Here is a 24,192-nt window from a genome sequence, read left to right as displayed (position 1 = left end):
TTTACTAGCTTCTGGGTCAACTGACTCATAGTTTTACACTAACATTTTACCCTTAATTCGATCAAAATGAAGAAACTTCATGAGTTTAAACCTCCTTGGCGCTCATTAAGTTGGGCTGATTCTGGTTAGGAAAAACAAACGCAAAAAGAGGGTCATAGGTCAATCTCTTGCAATTTGGACGTGGTCGAAATAAGGTTTAAAAATTAACATCTTGATGATGATTAGCTAGGTACCTAAGTTTTAAACTTTTTCAAGTACTGTTGCGAGCAAAATGTTGACTTAGATGGAATGATCCCAATATATTAAGTGCTATTCAAATTTTAATTTACAGAGAAGACGCTTTAACGGAGATCATATGCATGAAAAATTGCATTTGCATCCAGCGATCATCATCATCTCAGCCGAAAGACGTCCACTGCTGGACAAAGGCCAATCAACCAGCCAATCCAGCGATCAACTTAAAAATAATTTCAATATAATTTCCTCCGTCTGTAGAAATTTACTTTAATGAAAGTCCTGTCTCCGCTATCCAATTACCAAAAAGGGACCATTATAGTAAAGAGGGTTACCTACTGACAATTCAGTGTTATGGATGATAATATCTCTGTCAAAGTAGGTTAAATTTTTAATGGATTTGGAAATAAAACTTCTCTACCGGCCTTAAAAGCAAGTCGTATAGACCTAACTATAAATGGGAGCAGTGGCATATTACCAAGGTTGAAATAAACATAGGTAACTTAAAACTCAATAATTGCCTGCCTGACAAACCAAATTTTATTGTCAGTAGAAAAAGACGACAAATTTGAAGTATGTGGCCACAAGGTACGGATCTCCCAAAGGAATTTAGAATTTCTAAATTCTGATTTGTCAAACACTATTGACCATTTTAATAACGAGTAGGTACCAATTGCTAACCATAACGACTAGTTGTTGGCAGCTCTGTTCTCAATATGCGCATATGATGCCTGTTGCCAGCAATCGATGATTTGTTGACATACTCTGTTCGGTTTCCACTTGCCTCTAAAATAATTGATAGTGTTACTTTTTCATTGTGACAACATAGGGTAATCAGTAGTTGTAAACTTTTATTTTAGGAAACAAGCTCTCACTAAACATTCATAAAGACAATCGATGTATTAGTTTAACATCGGCACCGAAGCAGCAAACGATACTCTAATAGGGTATTATACTGTATTTAAAATAAATTATTTTACACCATGCATGAAATAAAGCACCAGATAATTGTTAGGAAAACACAGATAATTTTAAACCCAAGTCCTATTTAATAAATCGGATGACCAGAGGGCTGGGTACTTCCTTGCCCAGAGAATTGGCATTGCCATTCAGCGCGACAATGCCACCAGCCTTCTGGGCACCCTACCATCCGGCGCAGAGCTAGCTCCCATTTTTTATTTGTAAATATCTGTATATAGTTGTTAGAGTTTAATTTTAGTTTTAATTTTAATATTTAGTTTAATTATTTTGTTTTATTCTTAAATTTTGAAATTACTTATTAAATCACAGCATAAATCGGATAGAAATATAAAATGTAGGTGAGTTGACCGTGACGTCACGTCACGATGTAATGTTTCATATAAATTCCATATTAGCAAATCGTTTTGACAGTTCTAAAAAAATAACTGATTTGACTAGTAGGAAAATACCCTATTCGGGAGGATTTGCGTATGCATCTTTCGATTATTATCTTAGTAGCTCTCAGAAAGTATTCAACCCAGTAAAACCGTCAGACCCTCGGTTAATTTTACTGTGAAATAATAAGCCGGGAGCGCTTCTATTTCTATTTATATCCAGACACCGTCGGTTTATTACTGCCGTCACTCACTTTAACGCAAATTGTGATGAGAGTATCCCATTCAACGAGCATCGTAATAAGGAAATCGTACCTCGTGTATTACGTACTTGTAGTAATTTGAGTTAAGGCGAAGCGGTGTAGGAAAAACTATGTAGTTTATAGATGGCAATCTTTGATTCTACTGTAGATTGCTGCCTGTTGATTGATGTATACCTAGAATACATTTACTTTGTAAAACTTTGTTCACTCAGCCGCAAAATTGCACGGCCACTTTATGAATGAATTCATACATAATGTGTCCATGCAATATTGCAGCTAACTGTATATTTGCATGTTCAAGGAGCTCACAGTTTTGGACACCATTTTATTTAGTACAGTAAGGGATTCATGGAATTCACCTCCATCTTCAAAGATTTGGCTTTTAAAGTGTATCAGAGGGACATTACTTTATCACGTATGCATCTAAGGACCATCTACTTGCGCTAGAAACCAGTTGATTATTTTACCGGGAAAATGGTAACGGAACTATACTTTACGTAGATAGTCTAGTTTTGACACCTATTTAAAATAATTCTCGAACGATACTCTCTTACGCAGAACGGGTTGCGCCAAATGCGTCATCGTGTAAAACTGATTTTTTTGCCAACATTCTGTTTGGCCTTACATACGACAGGATACCGCGAGCGATGTCATTCTATTCCCCCACACAGCGAACTATTCTCAGCGGCTAATGACGGTAAATTGCCCCCCAGAGCGACCAGAATAACCTATCAGAGGCAGGTAATCTTTGCGTGTGACACTGATGGTTTACTCGTAGCTAATTGTGGTAAAAACGGATTTATAAGGAGAAAAGTTGAGTGTTCATACGTGCCTGAAATGCGGAAATGAAAAAAAAACACAAACATTTCTTTATTTCAAGTCAAGTTTTTATTATGTTTACCTAATAATTGTATTTCGTTGTATCAATAAATCATTTTGACCATTTGATTGTATAAATCATTTTAATATCATTGCATTCTGCACGAGTCAAATATAGAGCCGAATTAAATGGGTTAACGCGTTAACACTTCCTTTGAAAGCCGAATGCATCCATCTGAATTTAACGCTTAGTATTTATCAAAACAAAGTATGATATAAAAAAAAATATTTCGGTAATCCAACGTACCTGCATATATTTTTTTATGTAGTAGAGTATCAGTGGTCAGGATCATTGTCTTTGAGGGTTAATACCTACGGGTTACCATAATCTGATTTATTTTACATTGCCACCGATACGGTTGGCTGACCAGACTACATATATTTGTTAAGCAGGAAACTCCGGTATTCGACGAGATAGAAACGGCCAATTCTTCCGGAAGTGTAACAATAGAATTCGCGCTCAAATCGAATTTTTCTATGGCCAGCGAATTGGAAACTGTACGGTAATGGCGCCGGCAGCCCGGAAACACCGTTAACCATAAACTGTTGATCAATAAGCGATTGTGTCGTGCACTCTTTTAGCTTTACTGGGATTTAGATGACAGAAATGGGTTGACGCTAAAACTTATTGGTTTTGGACTGGCGGCCGTAAGTAGGTAAATAAATACATACACGCAAAGGTTACGAAATGGAACAGATTGAATAAAACATGCTTTGAGCTCTTTTATTAGGTGCCTGTAAATAGCTATTTCAGCTACTGAGCCTTGCTGGAGCAAAGCACTAACTTTTATAATTATTTTGATATATGGCTGAAAAAAACAAAAATAATCGAACTATACATAGTTTAAGATCGTTATTTCGCTCTCGTACCTAGACCATGTGCTGTAAGTGCGGCGAAATTGTCAGATCCTGTCGAATTTTAGAGAATACAATTATAAATAATAGAGGATTTGACTTAACATATTATAAGCTACCGCACCTACCTAAATAACTATCTAAACGGAAGTAACTCCAATTATTTAAATAAATCATTCCTACCTACACTCTTTGTTCTCCATAAGCGGACTGGGTCGAGTTGCTATTGTATTTTAATCATTTTTACGTCTGAGAAAGGCGACGTTTCCTAGTTAATTAGATATACAGTTGATATTATTGTGACCTCTACTCCGGTATTTTTCGCTTCAACGGAACGTCAAACGCGAAAAAATACAAAGAAATGGCGCTTATTCATTTTCATCACAGCAGCTCGGAAAGGCTTACTTTGTACTTCAAAAACGGATAGCAAAGTTGCATTTTATTCACATGTGAGGCAAAGTAATCAAATGCAAATTTTGAGTTGTTTTCTTATGTTTGCTAGTAGAACTGACTTTTAAATGATGATTCCTTTACACATTCCTTTGGATTTGATTTGGTTTGATTTTGTTTAATATTTGCTTCGGGTTGGTGTGTTTCACTCGGGGCCAAATTTTGTTTAAGCACGAGCTTTGAAACCCTCGCAACGCTCAAGATTCCATTTTTGAAGGGGCTACGTCAATAGTTTTGACTACATGACAAGTCTGGGCCTCTGAGGGCGAGAAAATGTCGCATTATTTGTAGTAGGTATATTACCGCAGAGTCATATTCTCGTAGATATTTGACATTACCATACTTTGTCATTGCAAATGGCATGCAGAGTTAGCTTGGTCCGACTCTAATGCATATTTTCTGTTGCTCTTCCACTTGATTCTCATGCCTAAAGGTAAATATCCTCCCAATTTTCAAAGCTTCCTTTATAAATCTTCGATTTCTGGCTGCAAATAAATACATTTGTCCCAAAGATCTAAAGTATATTTTGTAGTATTGCATACTAAAGTTACTGTTACTGTTTTGATGTGGTGAAATGTAAGTTAACATAAGATGTTCTAAAGGCACCCATTATCACCAATTTCAGCCGTAAACAGCCGGCGTGGCACTTAAAAAGCTATTAGATTCTAGTTATAACGTCGAAATCAAAATCGCAAATGTATATGTAGAGTTCTTGTTGGCAATCTGTGTTGACTGAAATACTTTGATACAATTTAATTTTGGAAACGTTCAATATTTATAGATGGCTAATCTATGTCTTAGGCACTCGGTATATACAGAGTAACGTTCACAGAAAAAATACTTTATTAAATGTAGTTACGGGCGTTTGTTGCTTTCTACTCGAAGACAATGTTATTAAAACGAAGAGTAAAACATCGTTTCTTCGATTTTGCAATTTAAAAATAACTAAAGTCGAGAATCCATTTACAAATAAATATATGATTAGTGATTAGGTACATTTCAGTTTCGTAAAATTAGGTTCAGAATGTTAGAAACTACTGTAACTATAACTATAGGCACACAAGCAATTTGGTACTTAGGTACTCTAATTATCTAATACCATAAAAGTAATTTTTCTTAAATCCAAATGGATTTTATATCTACCTATCCATCAATCACTAAAAACCACTTAAGTAAGTACCTATAATTACGAATATTTCCTTCTATTTTTTTTTATCGTAACAATCGTAACGTATGTTATAACTAGTAATACATTTCGATTATTTTCCAGCAAGTGGATTGGTTTGATATTAAAAAGACAGCTATGTTTAAACCTTTATCTTTTTATCGACATGAAATTCATTGATTATTCATGCTTGTTTCCAATATTATTCCTGGTTACCTTAATAAAAAATAAGTACCTACGTAACATCTGTGAATATGAACAGGCTTTCGTACGTGATGCGCGTCGAATATGTGTAGATTGGAGTGACGATAAAAACATGCATACAAGATGTAGGTATCAGACTCTCTTTGCATTAAAAACAGTATATTATTATTTCTGCCTATACCTACATTTTTCAACGACACCTACTTAGTCAAACACTTAAAATGAAAACTGGTCACTGTATGGAAATTTCAAACACTAAAGTGCGCCATTGTATAAATTACAGCATTACAGCATAGACAATAAATCACCTTTTGTTTAACTGTCGACCTTTTATCACGACCAGGAGCTTTCCGTTATTCTCTGTTTTATGTGGGCTTTTTTACGTCTTCATCGCATCTGTTACATGTAGACGCACCATTTGCCGCACTATAAAACACAGTAAACATTACGGTTTTGTGGTATTGGTATTGCGATGCATAGCTCCTAAAAATAACCTCACGTTTCAGAACTAATAAAGAAGACTGGACCGGGAGAAGTGAGAAAATCTTTATAACAGCCGGATTATTTTATTAACCTATTGAATGACTAGTAAAGTGGTCGTAACTGTCGACAGCTGTTGATGTTGACGTGCTGCCCACACAATCAATATTGTATTGTATAAGAATCTTGAATAATATACCAAACCAACCAACAGTTGAGGGAGGCAACAGACGAGCACCGCGCGGGCAGATTTCTCGCGCAGAGAATTGCAATCGCAACCAGCGCGGGAACGCTGCCTGCGTGTTGGGGGTGACCAAGGGCACAAAATCTTTATATGTATTTTTATTAATGAGCTTTAGTTAGTTTTATATTCATGTTTGTTGTATTACATTAGTCTTATGTTATGTTGAATGTGATACACTATTTGTGATATTCCTTCAAACCAACTTATATGAATTAATATAGAAGGGGGATGATAAAGTGCTCTATTTAGTGCTAAGTGCTAGTAAGTTTCTACTCATATTACGAAAAGGGCAAAGTACAAAAGTACCTACCTAATTTTACTTAGGTAGGGCTTGGCTTTCTATAAAGAGACGGGCGGGCGGCGACACATGAATGGATTTGCGCCTGAGGCGAGCACAAGAAACTAAGTAATAAATTTATACGTCAATAACACACTCAAGATTCAACAATACACCCACAGAGTGATGCTTTGTACTTATGGTAGGTATCACTTGAGCATGCGTATGTGCACGGGTGCACATAATCCGGACGAATAAACCGGGATGGATGCTAAAAATAAATTCGAGAATTCACTACCCCTCAAAAAGGACACTATTTGCAAACGTGCTACAATGTCTATCTATGTAATTCAATTTGTCCCTTTGGAGAAAAGGCGTAAAATGAAAGTTGTAAAGAGATTCGTGGAATATTTTGTTGGGTCAATTTTTTAGGTTCCAGGATACGTTTCGCTAGCTGGTTATTCCGGACGTTGTGGTGACATTGAGGTTATCTATAGGTATTAATAATTAACAGATGCTACACATTGAAAACGAGATAAATGAAAGGGGGTTGCCGACAATAGGGTTATTTACCTGCCTAAGTGCCACCATCTGAGACTTTTTATACATACTACGTCGGTGGCAAACAAGCATACTGCCCGCCTGATGGCAAGCAGTCTCGGTAGCCTATGTAGGTACGCCTGCAACTCCAGAGGAGTTATTACATGCTATAACACTCGGCACCCTCCTAGAACTCTGGCAACCTAACTTACTCACCGGCAGGAACACAACAGTCTACATATAAGTAGGGTATCACTCACACATCCCAAACATAGTGTTATTTGGCTGCGGTTTTCTTTGCGCTAGGAATAGTAATAACTACCTACTATATTAACAGAAATATCTCAGAATAGCACAAATATATGTTTTAAATTATTTCCCTTCACGTACCGAATGCATTGTAATGATTAGACTTACGTTAAAATTCTTCTATTAAAATTTCTTAAAATTAACAATTGTAAAAGCTACCTATGGAATGGTAAGTCAAATTAGTTGACCCTGTTTGTAATAATCCTAATGGGTTTTATTTATTAGTGATGCACATTAGAGCACCTATGTTTTTTTTTAGTTCTTAAGATTTAGATCCCTACCGCAAGAGTACCGCGCTTGCATGAACGACGGTTCCTCTTAAAGTGACGCCCTGTATAATATCTATGCTTATTAAAACCGTGTATAGGAACATCGAGAGTGTAAAAGCTCGTTAGTGAATAATTAGACACAAGCAAAAATAAACTAGACTTAGTCCCCCGTACGAGAAACTCAAGGCTGAGCCAAAATTACAAGACATTTGCTCGGAGCCAACAGTTGTGTCACTTAGTTGACAATGTATTGCAACAAGAGAAATAAATAGACGTAATACTGTTCCTACTGTACTGTGTGTGTGGATGAGACTAGCCCAGGACCGAGATAAGTGGCGTACCCACGAAGAGAAGTGGTCTATTTGGGTGGTATTCCACCTGTCCAATTTCTTTGTCCAATTGTCATTGCGTCTCTCTCTCTCATTAAGCAAAATGTGAGACGCAATACACATTGGACAAAGATACTTGTTAGGTGGAATACCATCCTTAGCGGTGTACTTCCATTTGTCTCCGCCCTACGTGACCGCCACCATACATGAGACTGGGACAATTGGGCATGATTTATATGAAAAGTGATAACACCTATTCCCATCTGGGCCCGGCGGGGACAAATGAGAATACACGAGAGGCCTGTATTCAGCGGTAGGCGACAGGGGGCTAAAACTATTGATTGATTGGGTACTGTTACTAGGTGCTTTATGTATTTACAACTAGGTATTAAGCAGTTTAAGTATCTGTATATTAGTAAGTAATCCCAACGAATATCGTTCCTAATTCCTAATGCGTAAAAAAATTGCAAAATTCGCAAAACTATCCATTTGTAAAATAATCCGTCATTCAATAAGGTCATTCCTAAATAAGTCAACCAAAAAATATATAATGACTAGTAATGTAAGGAAAGTTGGAAAGGGCAGGGTATTATCTTCACTCAAACTTCTTTCATAAGAGTTCAAATACCCCAAGTTAAATAACTTTGTGCGAAATTGTGTATTCATATTAAATAGGTACCGTAAAACGGGGTGAGTAGGTTTCGCGGGGAGAGTTGGGTTATGAATGGGGAGAGAAGGTTTGAGAGGGGGGTGAGAAGCGATTTTAAGGCTACGGCTACAAAAATAATGTATTCCAATTTAAAATGGGGCTATAGTAATGCGTATAATAAAAAAAAACGATCCAACTATCTTCCAAAATCACCTTTGTATGAAAAACCCTCTCACCCTAAATACGAGGCACTACGGGGTGAGGTGGGTTTTCCTCTTTATCGTCAAAGTTATGAAATGGAACTACCCAAAATAAAATACAAACTAAAATACAAACGTCTGAACCACTTATTATATACACCATTCAGTTTTCACATGTAAATATAATTTTTTATCGAGGTTTGAAAGTCAAATTTCACCCAACTCACCCCATTTTATGGTACCTACTAAATAGTAGTAGGTAGGTACCTACTTTATTATTCATCGATTTAGAATTATGAGATTCGCCCACGTCTTAACAAAATAATCTTATTTAAAAGACACTCGGAGTTCGTTGCCTTAGAAAACTTATATGTTGTTCATAAAAGTTTGTGATGAATTTGTATCATCAGCTATTTTCGTTAGAGACATATTGAGTATCTTTTTTAAATTTTTGCTAAGGCAAGTGCTAAGGCTATTCGTTAAATTACTTTTGTTTAGAAATCTTGTTTCACCGCCAACGTGTGTGAAATACATATTGTTATATTAATACGCGCAGCAGCTGCCCATGTCAACCGCCAACGTGGCCGGACAGCGGACAGTACTTCAAATTTAATTTAAAATTAAGTCTTTCGCCATAATTCATCACACAAAGATTTCGGCTGCTATTTAACTGATCACCAGATTTAGTAAAATTTAATACCAAAAAAATCTATTTTACCACCCTAAAATAATGAATGATCACCAAAATTATAACACCATTTTAATGTGAAATGATTACCAATTTTATTACACTTTACTATCCTTTTAAAGGAAATGACACCAAACTAATCATTATTAACCCAAAAATACTAAATGATTACCAAATTTCAAACCCCATTTTAATGTGAAATGATAACCAAATTTTTACATCTTGCTATCCTATTAAAGAAAATGACACCAAAATAATCATTGTAAACCCAAAAATAGTAAATGACCACCAAAATTAGAACTCCATTTTAATGTAAAATTATAACCAAATGTTTAAATCTTGATATCATATTAAAGCAAATGACTCCAAAATAATCATTGTAAACCCAAAAATTGTAAATGACCACCAAAATTGTAACCACATTTTAATTAAAAATGTGCAAATATTTAATATAATTACCGTTATCCTATTAGATTAATTAATCCACTTCGTCACCTTTTTCTAGTAGCATTTTATTTCTGTAACAGTCGCAGTTCTAACCTAACCTAACCCACTTTTCTAGTAGCATTTCGTTTCTGTATGGGTCGCAGTTCAAACCTAACCCAACCCACTTTTCTAGTAGCATTTCTTTTCTGCAAGGTTCGCAGTTCAAACCTAACCTAACCCACTTCTCTAGTAGCATTTTTTTTCTGTAAGGGTCGCAGTTCAAACCTAACCTAACCCACTTTTCTAGTAGCATTTCGTTTTTGTAAGGGTCGCAGTTCAAACCTAACCTAACCCACTTTTCTAGTAGCATTTCTTTTTTGTAAGGGTCGCAGTTCAAACCTAACCTAACCCACTTTTCTAGTAGCATTTCTTTTCTGCAAGGGTCGCAGTTCAAACCTAACCTAACCCACTTTTCTAGTAGCATTTCTTTTCTGTAAGGGTCGCAGTTCAAACCTAACCTATCCCACTTTTCTAGTAGCATTTCTTTTCTGTAAGGGTCGCAGTTCAAACCTAACCTAACCCACTTTTCTGATAGCATTTCGTTTCTGTATGGGTCGCAGTTCAAACCTAACCTAACCCACTTTTCTGATAGCATTTCGTTTCTGTATGGGTCGCAGTTCAAACCTAACCTAACCCACTTTTCTAGTAGCATTTCGTATCTGTATGGGTAGCAGTTGAAACTTAACCTAGCCCACTTTTTAGTAGCATTTCGGTTCTGTGAGGATCGCAGTTCTAACCTAACCTAACCCACTTTTATAGTAGCATTTCGTTTCTGTAAAGGTCGCAGTTCAAACCTAACCTAACCTACTTTTCTAGTACCATTTCGTTTCTGTAAGGGTCGCAGTGCTAACCTAACCCACTTAACTGATTTGAGTTTGACTTACTTTTCTAGTAGCATAACTAAATGCTACTAGAAAAGTAGATTAGGTAAGGTAGGTATGCGGTGCGGGGTACGGGGGGTTGAGCGGGAGGGGCTAGTAATTTTGGCATCAGTTTACTTTATTTGGTAATATGTATAAATTTTTTGGTAATCATAGTGGTTTATTTAGGTGAAAATATCGCATTAATTTGGTCTTCAAGATTTGGTGATCATTAATGATTTTTGGTGATCATTCAATATATTTGGTATTTGAATACAATTTGAAGTGCAATCGTAATTAAAATGGTGGTACTTTTGTATTTTTAGGCCTTATTTTTTTTGGTGTTCAGTAATTTTTTTTGGTAAGCATGATTTTTTTATTTAGGGTACCAAAGTATTTTTTGGTGGTCATTATATTTGTAGCCAAAGATTTCAAACAGAGACGTAAAAGACGTTGCAAATCCCGATTACCAAATAAGTTTAAAAGAATAAAAAACATTTATTTACATACAAGATATATGTACATATACCTACATGCAGTGGTACTACTAAACGAAATTAATAACTATAGCTTAAATCTAAAATAGGCCCTGTACCAAGGATGCTGGCGGCATTTCCTCGCTATATCGCAATGCTGATACGTTGTGCGAGGTAGCCGCCAGCTCTTCGATCACCAGCTTCGCGATTTCTGAGAACAACTTGTGCAGTTTACTACATACTTCTATATGTAGTTGCTTCTATAGGTACCTATAAATAATATACCTATGTAGCCTACTGCTCTTTCCAGACTAAGTAGGAGTACTAGATGTGTACTAGATTTTACCTGTAGGTAAGTACCTACTATTATGTATTGTCGACTATTTTACTAAATTCCTACTTTCTTTGCTTCAGGACAACGTCACCTCCAGGCGAGCCCCTAGTCCGAGCCCCGGTGGGCAAGCCAAGATGCCCGCCCGCCATCTCAAGACTGCGCGTCGAGAAAGTTGAGGGCGGCCTGGCGGTGGCCGGCGTCGTGGTCGCCGCCAACTGCCAAATCGTCCTACCCATATTCGGCTTCCTCTTCATGCTGGTTGGATGCGTGCTTACTGGTTAGTCTACATTTCTGCAATGTCGATTTTGTAGGTGTTTAGAGTTTCCACATTTTCTCTACAATATACATTAAATATGGCAAACAAAGTAGGTCAGTGGAAAAAGGCACGAAATTCAAATTTTCTATGGGAGGACCACTTTATGCACCTTAATTTTTCCAATTTGCCGCCTTTTTTCTACTGACGGAAATGGCTTGCTAAAGTATATTTTCCAAGCAGAATAAACCAACAAGCCTTTGTTACGACCTTTACGTGAGGTTAAACCTTTTTAAATTATTTATTTCCCGCGATCATGAATATAATTTGATGAAATTCATGATTGCGATAACTTTTCAATAGGAAACTAGGCTATTCAATTCGACCAATTGACCGGAAGTAGAAAATTGTGTTTTAAGAATAGCGCACTATGGCTGGGTAACCAGTCTATAATTCAAATTACCATTCCAATTTTAAGATTGAAATGTTATTGATGTTGACGCTAAAATATAGATGGCGTAAGTAACAATAATGTAGCAAGGAGTACGTCGTTTTCAAAAAAGCTTCGTAAAAGCAAAACGTTAATGAATGGAGGTTGTTATATCCTCAGAAATAAAAGACTTCGTAATGACGAATGATTTTTCCATAATGATGGCTTTTGTATGACGCTACAATTAAAATGATTTTTTTACAGCTACGTCGTACCGTGTCCGTGGGGAGAATGAAGAGCAGGATCATTATCAAGAGCGGATCGCATTTACGGGAAACTCTCGGGTGCTCGGCCCCGTTTGCATAGTCGCCGGAGCACTTATGACAATTGCTGGTTAGTAATAATGTAAAATTCAATTATTCTTTTATAATATTACGCAAACAGACCAACAACACCCTTGAATATCAAATGATATAACTATAAACAAATTAAATTACGTACGTTCTAAAGACAAATATTATTCTGTAGACGCATCAATTTATGAAATAAACTTCCTTAAAATAGCCACGTGTTCTGTGTATGACGTACAAATCGTGGTCGGCTTTTTTATGTAGGTATTTTAATGATTGTATATCGGTTTAATACTCAGATGTAAACTGTTATCTTTTTAATTCAATTTTACATTAAATTTAATTTAATTCTAATAATTTAAAATCGAATATTTTAAATTTCATGTACCTAAGTGTGTTGGAATACGCTATAAATGTATGTGTGTTTGTGTGTGTGTGTACATGATATAAGCAAATTTACTTAACAGCGGTACGTTCAGAATGATTTGATGTCTAGGGTGACTACTGGTTTCTGTTGACGTAAATGAATGACTAGACTTCTAATTAAAAACATCACCGTAGATACCAACGCGTACGCATATCACGCCGTGTCTACTGTTTAACTTGTATGCTAAATACTCGAACAATATCCGACCTAAGACTAAACTGCCCAAGTCAAGCATCGAGCCCATTTAGATTTGGACCGTATGTTGTACTTCGAAAGGTCTAAAATTAAACATTATGTGTTTTATCAAATGTGGTTTAAATATAACAATATAATTGATTGTTGCAGGTATCGTGTTATGCATACTGATGCGTGCCGCCCAGCGACGCCAAAGGAGACTGGCATTCCACTGCCCCATTCACGGGGACTTCTATCCCTTGAGCCCACAAAATAGCAGAAAATATTCCCGTAAGTTACTGTCATGAACTGCTTGTCAATTAACTGGTATCGGTCCCGAACCACAGTCCCGAACATAGCCTGTTCGGGACTGTGGCGTCTATGGACCACAATTGACATGTATCAAATATTTTTATAAGAAAGATAAGGGTGATTAAAACATTCGCAAAAACTAATCCCAACGCCGCTTCTAAGGCCGTCAAGCATCAGCAGCTTCGAGTTGGAAAAGTGCTTCGATATAATTTAATGATTAATTATAATAAATCATCAATCACTAATGCTTAGTTATTGTTTATAATTTTACAGGTAGTCCTAGCGGTATATTGCGTGGTATACGCAGTTGGCTCGGGCTGGTGGAGGACGGTGAATCTCCACGCTGCCCGCGCTCCGTGGAGCCTGCATCGCCCGCCCGTGCTGACGCACCCTGCCCGCCGCCTTTACCTTTCCTTGTGCCATCTGACTCCGTCGTGTAAGTGTCTACCGACATACTCAGAATATGTGTTAATTGTTATTTACAAATAACTCTGCTCGACGCCCTCACTCCCAAATACTATATCTTACCTAAATTAAGATTAGTCTTCAAGAGTTACCAACTGTATATACTTTTTTCAATATTTTTTTGTACATATTTGTATATCATATTTATTGTTGTAAGACTTGTAATTATTCAATCACTTTCACTCGTATTTGGTCAATATTTATATTTTTTTTAGGAATCTATTTTTATATTATGTTACTTCTTTAAAAGCACTGACATTTTCAATTATAAGTAATGCTATAGCCTAATAATGCCTTGTTTGTTCCAGCGGTATGGCGTCAGTTTTAGGAGCTCCGTTAAGCCCTGAAGCAACATTTGGATCTATCAAGTCTCTCGCCATATCCAGAGAAGTAGCAAGCTTCCCTCTTTCACGGTCTCCAACTCCACCCCCTATGAGGTTGGTATTACACTTAATAATCTGGTCAGTAATTTTGAATGTTTAATATGCTTAATTTCAAGGCAATATAACGTGGTCTGTTTTTCCAGTTGTCCACCGTTCAAAGAAGAGCCCATGATTCAGAACAACATCCCGAATGCTGTGACTCGCCCCGACTTCGACTGCGGGTCGCCGACGTGCAACTACAGAGTTGTCGAGTGTAAGCTGACGACGACCGACGAGATATGCCGCGCCCCCGTGCATGCCAGCGTCCACAAGGCCTCAGACCGCACCAGACCAGCCACAGTATCCATTACGATACCTAACGAAGGAAAGGGCTAGGGCTAACCGATCTCAAAGGACTGAAATCATTAGATAATTATATAATTATTATGTTTGATGAGGAAAATGTGAACTAATTTTGATAATTAGGATGATCGGGCGAGGTCATATTGAACCCGTCTAATCGAGGCATGTTGTAGACGGAACCGAGTACGATGTAATTTTTTCCATTAAGCCATTACCTTTGCATATTGATTTTAATGTTAGCTCAAATAATCACGTCTGTCTTCCGTTAGTAGCACCATCTGACGAATTGTCACACTTACTGAAAATAAAATTCACTCTCACTACTTATATACGTGTTAAGAACTAAGTACTAAAGTAAACCCACTTCTGATTATATTGTGTAATATTTTTTGAACCTACCTAAATATAAGTTATAGTACAGACGCAAAGTATGTAATTATTGTTAACCTATGCTCAGAATAATTACTCAATCAGTTTAAATCAATTGTTATCGTACTTTATTTGCTCTATGTATAGCAATATGTTCCGCCAAATATCGTCTGTAAGAAATGGATGTGAATAAGAGATCAATTCAGGAATGTGAATGAATGTTATAACAATTAAAGTTATTTAAAATTAGTTTGTCATAAAATTGCTATTTTAATTTAATTGACAAATTATTCCTAATTCAAAATTGTTTATAACGTCATAATATGTATGTGAGTATTATGTACGGTGTGTATTGTATTATGTGAAATGCTCATATGTATATGTATATGTGTCCTAGTCGTAAAAATAATATGTTTGTTTTCCATCCTAGATTTTTATTCAATGAAATTATTGTCATAGCATGAGTGCAGAAAAGAAGCAGAACAAGCATGGTGTTAAGCTACTTATGAATGATCCTGTTAACATAATTATGAAAGTGCCCAACAAAAGCAAGTGCTTGAAATTGTTTTAAATACCTATCATAGCTATCAAAACGTTATCGTATTACAGAAACGACAAGAAAGCATATAAATATTTAGTAATTCCTATAACGTATTTTCTTATATGGTTTTGCTATTTGCTAAATACTACTTATCTCATAAACCAAAAAAACTTAGATGCATCATTAATCATTAATTTTCGACTAAGGTACTGACAGTATATAGTTCGCTCAGTGTCATTTGTAACGTGTAGAAGTCTTTTCTTTGATTTCGTTGTACGTATCTTGGTAACTATTTAAGAAATTAAGTTAAGATAAGTAGGTACATTCATACAAAACACATATTACCCCTAGTCGTAGTTCCGAAATGTGATATTTTTATTTATTTGACATCGTCTATAATATTTTGATACAACACGTCAGTTTTAGGGTAATTCGCCAGTAACAGGTGGCCAGTTTACCCTATATTTATTTTGAAAATCAGGAAAATTAACAACCTACTATGTATACATACATTCTTCAGTTATCATTATTTTGGTGAAATTGCCAAAAGAAGTTGCCAAAATTCATAATACATTGCGTTTTTTTTAACCGATCACCATCAAATGTTTGGTGATGATTTGCAATATGTTCATAAAAATGTTTTAGCATCACACTCAACCATGCTCACAAAAGACATATTAAGTAGATTGCAAAAAGTGTAGTCCATAGTTAGGTATTACTCGTAGAATCTAACAAGTAACATGATTTTTGTGATGAAGGCATTTATTGGCCAAGTTGTTCGAAATCGTAAGGAATGTAATTTTTATAATCCTTAGGTAAGTGCCACGCCTAAGTAACCTATTATTATTGTATACTTAATAAAGCTATTTAATTTTGTTATACTCGTAAGGACAACGTGAAAATACAATTTTGAAGTTAAACTATTCCTTTTTATTTGTTGTAACCCTCTACTACCAGCGACACCCGTGACACCCGTCTATACTCTGTATCTTTAGGTATTTAAATAAAAGTAACCAAGTAATTTTGTACATTATCGGGTAGGGTAGTTATAACATTAAATTTATTGGTTAACCAACCAAACCAACCGCCTGGATCAGTCACTGAACGACCTGACTTTAACCTACATTATTTGATCATGTAATGTCTTCATCTGTAAGGGCTCCTTAAGCTAGTTGAGGGTAGATTTTGTTTACTTTTATTTAGATACCTAAAGATACAGACTATAAGACTATAGTTCTAGGTTATGGGCCATACAATAAAGAGATCCCTACAGAACTCAATTTATCACAACTACCAATCAGCTTCGCAGCTATACGTATAAGTAGTTAGAATAAAACTTAACTCAAGTCAACTGGTATCACAACGGAACTATTAGGTAATTGAATATAAGAATTGTTGTTTTATTTTAAGTATATTTATAATGCAATTGGCCCCAGGTTGTCGGAAAAGACATGTGAACACTGATGAATGCGGCGATGAATTTACAGAAAAGCATTCAATGCGCTAATAACAAGTTAATAATAAAATAGTTTATAGCTTAACAAGTTAAGCTTAATGCGCTTAACGCAGATGGCGCTGTAATTACCTACCTATATTAGTCTCTGCTTCGAGGGTGATAGGATGGCGGCGATGGCGCATGGAAACATTAACCCAAATCGTAAATTATGATTAGGTATTCTATGCTATAAGTATCTTCTTAAAAGTCCTTTATAGACCGCATAGCCAGAGTATGGCACAGAAAAATACCTCGTCAGTAGAAAAACTCGGCAAATTAGGGAATATTACGGGAAACTCTGCGTAGGGGGCGCCACTACCACAATTCATCACAATCTGGAGGTCTACCGCGAAACAAGAAAATCTAAATTTCGTTATCTAACCTCTCTATCACAATTGCATATTCGAGCGATAAAGAGGCAGATAACTAAATTTCGATTTTCGCGTTTCCCGGTAGGCCCTGTTAACAAATCGCCTGGATGCATCAAAGTTATATTTTATTGTCCGTGAAAACTTGTCAAAAAACAGTTCAAGGCACAGTAACTAGAGGCACTAGTGCTGCACTCTGGCGGCAGAACATTGCAGTAATACCCCCTTGAATATCGCGCCTTTTTGTACTGAGAAGTTTTTCTTTAGCTAGTGACATCTATATTTAAGGTGCTGAACTAAGCAGGGGTTACCAACTGGCTAAACCTTTTCATATAAATCATACCACACCATTGATATCATTGATACTTGATCAACTATCATACATTAAAAAAAAGGATGTAGTGGAACAGAAACCAATCTACGATAAGCAAATACTTAATTACTAAATTTGAAAGTATTTGGCAAGATAACAGCATGATGTAGGTATCCTTTTTTATGCATATTTTTTCGCACTGGCAGTCTCTGTTCTCCCACTTTCCTTTGTTAATGCAGTGGTGGCAGCCATCTTGAATAAAATTTCACGGTGGCGTAAAGTGTAATTCCAAATAAAAAATTAATGTCAATAATAGTGAATGACATACAAAATAAAATTTGTCATAAAAAATAACAATATTTATAAAGGCTAAACCATTTGCAAATACTCATACGGAGTGCGTGAAAATTATTAAAAGATCACCAATAAAACAAATCAGCTGTTATCCGTCAATCGATGTCAACAAAATTACATAATTTTGTTTAGAAAAACAGTGTAGCCTCCGTTTTTGAGTGTCATTTTGATATTAGCAAACATGCAGATTCATATAAATGTTCTGCAGAACAAATTCTTCAAGTAAATGTTTACCCAGAGGGTGCCAAAATTCTCGACTAATTTACGACTTTTTTGTAGAATGTAGTCCACAGTACATTTTTTAAACATGGATCACAACAATATAATTGAGTGTGGTGGATTTTATTTTATACACAATTTTGACTCTGGAAATCTCGGTCATGTGGAGCGAGTGCCTACGGAGCTTATTGGTATGTTTCTTATTGTTTTTGTTTTGCCAAAATTACAAAGTCCAATGCCGTTATAGTGATCCAATTTGTAGTGCCAATAAAGCGGGGTTGTCTTTCATGGCTAATGAACAGTTTTGTAGACGGAACATCGCCCGAGGTTGCGCAGATTCTGAATGGATATTTTCCTTTATAGGTCAACAATTAACTGGAAAGAATTTGCTGCTTCTTATATGATCACTGTCTCTTTATTAAATTTGTTTCTTAGACTAGGGCTTTTCCATATCTACACTTGTCTTGTACTGGTCCAAAAAGGCTCAAAGTTAAAACACATTCATATGTGATATAATTCATTAAAATAGTTTTATTTCATAAGGAACTATTACATCCACGAAGACAGTATTATAGTTTCATTTATTTTGCAGCTCCAACCGTTAACCCAAAAACAAGTATAGCTGAAACCCCGGACTATGAGTTCAACATGTGGACTCGGCCAGATTGTGCCGGCACTGAGTTTGAGAATGGCAACCGCACCTGGTTTTACTTTGGCATCCAAGCCAGAGAGCCTCTTGTTACCGTAAGTATGAGAAATTAAAAAATAAATAAGCCAATAGCACATCTACACAATTCCCACCCCTGCTTGTTTACTTTTTAAAGATCTATGTAAAAAGCTGGTTGAACCACCTTTATAACCATCTAATAATAGATCTTTATGCATCTAAATCTCATCAAAGATGTATATTGGCACTTCACATCCCTCAAAGCAGAAGCTTTCATTTGTGTCAGGCTAGGGTGATATGTGTAAGATTTTTTAGTGTTAAGTTTTTTTTTTTGCTATTGTATAGCAGCTTCATTTGTTTTCTTATTTCGAAATAGAGATTCAATATACAATGGAGCGGAAAACCTGTTTATAGGGCTTTGACTAGCTAAAGAATAATGTTGGAATCTGTGTTGAATATTTAACACACCATTTAATATAAGTTTGTGTTGCAGGTGCGGCTGAATCTAATAAACCTGAACAAGCAGGGTAAGATGTATAACCAGGGCATGGCGCCAGTCACACGGACACTGCCCGGGAAACCACAGTGGGAAAGGATAAAAGACCGGCCAGTACATTCTGTGAGTTCTAAACAAAACTTACATTCACATTAGCTTTTGCATGAACAAATTTACTGTATTACCTTCATAAGAGGTGAAAAAAATCCTAACAGAGAAGAGCCATAACAAAAAAAAATAGGTACTCCACTTTAATTAAGGATTAAAGGCAGTATTGTTCATGATTTTCACTATTATAGGAATCATCATACCTTTTGGTTGTTAACTTATGGCTCCTCTACACGATGCGGCAACGTCGGCCAATCCAAGGGACGCATTTATGCGTTAGAGGGAGCAAGTGATATTGCTATCTCATTCTACCGCATAGCTGCGTCCCTCGGATTGGCCGACGTTGGCGCATCGTGTAGAGGAGCCATTACATAAATTAGAATCTTACAAAAGTGGCTGTCAATTAAAGGTAAGTAAAACCTAGATAATCAAATTTTAAAGTGGGAATGGGAACACACTCAGTGCTGTATAATAAAGTTTCCATTCTATTCAATATTTTTCATTCTTGCACATCCTTGCACATTTTATTAAATTCCCATAACAAACTATGTACCTAAAATCTAACACCAAAACACATTAAAATGCACATATTTGTATAAGTAAGACAGAAGTACAAAATATTAATCATGTTGTCCCTTTCAGATGGACGACAATACATTCACGCTAAGCTTCAAGTACCGAACGTCAGACAACCTGAAGGCGACGACGTTCTTCGCGTTCACCTACCCGTTCTCGTTTGCGGAGCTACAAATTGCCCTGAACTCTATAGACCTCAAGATGCTGCCTGCGCTGTCTCCACAGTCCCCGGACGATATATACTACTGTAGGGAATGCGTTATATACTCGCTGGAAGGTACGCTATTGTGTTGCGTGTGTGCTTGAAAATAGAGTTGGTAATGCACTCACAAATGAAAGCTATTATTTTGTTCATGTAAAATTCAATTTTATTTTTCATTTAAAAGTAAGTAATCAAATAGCCATGGGAATGGCTTTTTAAAAAAATAACTTTGAAAAATGTGAAGAGTTTATTTGGTTAAACAAACAAATAACAAACTTTAAGTGTCCAGATTTTTATAAAATACACTTTTCAAGCCTTATCGCCCAAGTCCTGAAAATTCTTTATAAAAAAGTTAATGTTATAGGGTGGTATAATATCTAAGTGGGCCAAAAAGGGTTAAATATCGAAACATTGAGGTCTAAGGCTATAGGTATTTCATAAATTAGGTCTTCCATTTAACTTTATTTAAGGCTATAGGTATTTCATAAATTAGGTCTTCCATTTAACTTTATTTAAGGCTATAGGTATTTCATAAATTAGGTCTTCCATTTAACTTTATTTAAGGTAATAGATCACTTATAGGTATTTCATAAGTTCCGCAAGTGTCAACAACATTCGGTTTGTTTACAGGGAGACGAGTGGACTTGTTGACAATAAGTTCCCGGCACGGCATCACGGCCGAGCGCGAGGACAGACTCAAACACCTGTTCCCCGAGAACAAACCTAGAGCGTTCAAGTTCCAGAACAAGAAGGTAAGTTACTCGCGCAGGCTCGACACAGGCTTCCAATACTCAGGGTTGGGCAAAATACTGGCTTCCACGTATTTCAAATACAAATTACAAAATACATTTTTAAAAGTATTTGAAATACCAAATACAAATTACTTTGGTGACGGGTATTTGAAATACAAAATACAAATTACAGTGTTTAAAATAATGTATTTCAAATACAAAATACAAAATACCTTTAAATTTTTTTGTTTAATCATTTAGTTTTTTTAACGAATATCCTTTCCTAAAAACTTATAGGGTCATTGCGCAAGTTTTCGTCCAGCTCTAGTTTTCGTCCACTTGACGAAATTTGAATATAAACCTACATTGCTGCACAAATTTGGACTGATTTCAATCCTTAATGTCGAAACAATATGTACAGGGTGACCTTAGCCATTGGACTAACCCTGAAATCCCACGTACGGTTGCTTCTCAGAAATGCTCTAACGGTAATATTTTTTTTATTAGAACAAAAGATATAAAAATAAATTATCAAACAAAAGTTATTTCCAATAATCGACAACAAAAAGAAACATACTGTATTAATCATTGGCAGTGCTTTTGACAATTTGTTTGAAAATGTGCGGCAATGATGACATTTGTCAAAAGACAGAATCTTATTAATGTCATAAATAAAAAAGATAATCAAAACGGTCGAAGAAGGTTTCATACTATTTATTACCTCAGGAGCTACTAACACATACCTGCAGGTTGCTCCAAAGTAAAAAAAAAAGGTAATTTGTTAATTTCTTCGTAACCGCTACATCGATTGTTATGATACTTTGTATACTGGTACTGGTACTGGTTCTAAATACCCTAATGCATATGCACATTTCGGCTTTGTCCAATGGCTAGAACATCCTGTATATCTGTCTACATATTAAAATTATATTTCGCAAGTAGTAAATTAAAAATGAAATATATTATTTGCTAATCCGTCAAGTGGTCTAAAACTAGAGCATGGACGGAAACTACTGCAGTGACCCTATACCCTGGCTGTTGACGAAAAATTTCGCGCAGAATAGCTCGCGCATTGTATTTGCCCTCGTACAAGTCGTACATTATATTTAAATAAACGTTCAATTTTAGGATTATAGAATTTAATAAAATGTATTTTGTAGAAATGTATTTTGATGCTTGAAGTATTTGAAATACAAAATACAAAATACATGTGAGTGCAGTATTTGAAATACCAAATACAAAATACTTTTCCAGGTAGTATTTGAAATACAAATACAAAATACAAAAATGTATTTCAAATACGTATTTCAAATACATGTAATTGAAATACTGCCCAACCCTGCCAATACTGCCCTAAGCTAAGCCAAAGAGCGCTATCGTGGCGCTATCTCAAAAGAAAATTCATTGCTAACTTATACTTTAGTTTCTATTACTGAGAATTCCATTTTCAAAATCATTTGTTTTTGAGATAGCGCTATTCGGCTTAGGAGGGCAGAATAGTACGCAAAACTCTGCGTAGAGGGCGTCACTAGGCCAATTACATGGCCTACCGTGAAACACGACAATCGAAAGTTCGGTTTCTGCCTCTCTATCACTCTTGCCTATTCGATCGATAGAGAGGCAGATAAAGAAATTTCGATTTTCGCGTTTCGCGGTAGGCCACCTGTAAACAAACCGCCTTGAAGCATCAATGTCATAGTGAAAACTTGTCAAAAAACTGTTTAAGCCTAGTATGTTTAAGTTACTCTATAGTTTACTAAACAAATTAGTGCTGCACTCTGGCGGCAGAACATTGCAGTAATACTCCCTATTTAAACGCAGCATGGCGACTAAACGGATAACTTGTGACACTAATAACGGCTTATGTAAGTCGGTCATACTCGATTGACTGAAGGGATGGCAATGTTTTTGCATGTAGATTTACATAACTGTACGCTTAGGCTTAGCTTAGGTATAGGGTCTCTATTGTTTCCCAAAAAGTTTTAAGTCATAATGTATTGTTTGTCCGCATTTTCGTTAGTCATAAATACAAGTACACATCGGTAACTCGTGGCATTTAGGTAGCACTTAAAAGATTAGTGATGAGCACACATCGGTAACTCGTGGCACTTGACAGTTTCTAACAGACTAGTGATGTGACAATGTTCTTCCTGTACGAGTCGATAAAAAGAAACCACTAAAAAAAAAAGGAATTAATTAAACTAATCTTTTAAGTGCGACCTAAATGCCACGAGTTACCGATGTGTAGTCATAAGTCATAATTTGTTTGAACATTTGGAGCTATTTTTAACTACCTATTTTTTATTCATAGTTTGATAACTATTTTTTACAATATAAACAAGTTATAAACACACGAAATCATGACCGCACCCGAAAATCCGGGGTATGGTGATAGTTGACCAACAGGCCCCACAACTTGTAAATTAATATCTTTTTTTGACGGCCTGTTTAAACAAAAGCTAAAAATACTAGTAAATGTGTAAAAATGTCCTATAATCCTCCTCCTCCTGCCTCGCGTTATCCCGGCATTTTGCCACGGTTCATGGGAGCCTGGGGTCCGCTTGACAACTAATCCCAAGAATTGATGTAGGCACTAGTTTATGTAGTAAATGTCCTATAATGTTTTGTGAAGAAGCGCTGGTGGCCTAGCGGTAAGAGCGTGCGACATGCAATACGGAGGTCGCGGGTTCAAACCCCGGCTCGTACCAATGAGTTTTTCGGAACTTATGTACGAAATATCATTCGATATTTACCAGTCGCTTTTCGGTGAAGGAAAACATCGTGAGGAAACCGGACTAATCCCAATAAGGCCTAGTTTCCTCTCTGTGGAAGGTCAGATGGCAGTCGTTTTCGTTAAAACTAGTGCCTACGTCAAATCATGGGATTAGTTGTCAAGCGGACCCCAGGCTCCCATGAGCCGTGGCAAAATGCCGGGATAACGCGAGGAAGAAGAGGAGTCCTATAATGTTTTGTTAAATCTATTTATTTAACTTTACCAGGTAATCTTCATATCAGCGCGCGTGCACCCCGGCGAGACCCCATCAAGCTTCGTATTCAACGGCTTTCTCAAT

The 24,192-nt window shown here is 36.2% G+C and overlaps 2 protein-coding genes across 10 annotated transcripts in view; both read left to right on the top strand.

Annotated features, from left to right (window-relative positions):
- The window catches only part of LOC134792051 (uncharacterized), a 104,046-nt gene extending 87,534 nt beyond the window's left edge, over positions 1-16,512 (top strand). For all 3 annotated transcript variants that reach the window (XM_063763173.1, XM_063763175.1, XM_063763174.1), the window contains exons 2-7: positions 11,627-11,823; positions 12,494-12,622; positions 13,352-13,471; positions 13,766-13,928; positions 14,266-14,394; positions 14,484-16,512. In XM_063763173.1, the coding sequence (XP_063619243.1) occupies positions 11,627-11,823; positions 12,494-12,622; positions 13,352-13,471; positions 13,766-13,928; positions 14,266-14,394; positions 14,484-14,715 (970 nt within the window). In that variant the 3' untranslated portion in view covers positions 14,716-16,512. The remainder of the gene's footprint in view (positions 1-11,626; positions 11,824-12,493; positions 12,623-13,351; positions 13,472-13,765; positions 13,929-14,265; positions 14,395-14,483) is intronic.
- A 1,485-nt stretch (positions 16,513-17,997) lies between these two features.
- LOC134792049 (cytosolic carboxypeptidase-like protein 5) overlaps positions 17,998-24,192 on the top strand; it is a 31,333-nt gene continuing 25,138 nt past the window's right edge. For 5 of the 7 annotated variants that reach the window (XM_063763169.1, XM_063763167.1, XM_063763168.1 and 2 more), the window contains exons 1-6: positions 17,999-18,532; positions 18,934-19,085; positions 19,502-19,627; positions 20,255-20,465; positions 21,021-21,142; positions 24,121-24,192. In XM_063763169.1, coding sequence (XP_063619239.1) covers positions 18,430-18,532; positions 18,934-19,085; positions 19,502-19,627; positions 20,255-20,465; positions 21,021-21,142; positions 24,121-24,192 — 786 coding nt within the window. In that variant the 5' untranslated portion in view covers positions 17,999-18,429. Of the gene's footprint in view, positions 18,533-18,933; positions 19,086-19,501; positions 19,628-20,254; positions 20,466-21,020; positions 21,143-24,120 lie in introns of all 7 variants that reach the window. The other 2 variants (XM_063763170.1, XM_063763172.1) reach the window with 2 other exon arrangements.

This window comes from Cydia splendana, chromosome 7 (genome assembly GCF_910591565.1).
Source record: "Cydia splendana chromosome 7, ilCydSple1.2, whole genome shotgun sequence".
Taxonomy (NCBI): Eukaryota; Metazoa; Arthropoda; class Insecta; order Lepidoptera; family Tortricidae; genus Cydia; species Cydia splendana.
The sequence above is the reverse complement of the archived record's forward strand: the minus strand, read 5'-3'. Positions and strand labels throughout refer to the sequence as shown.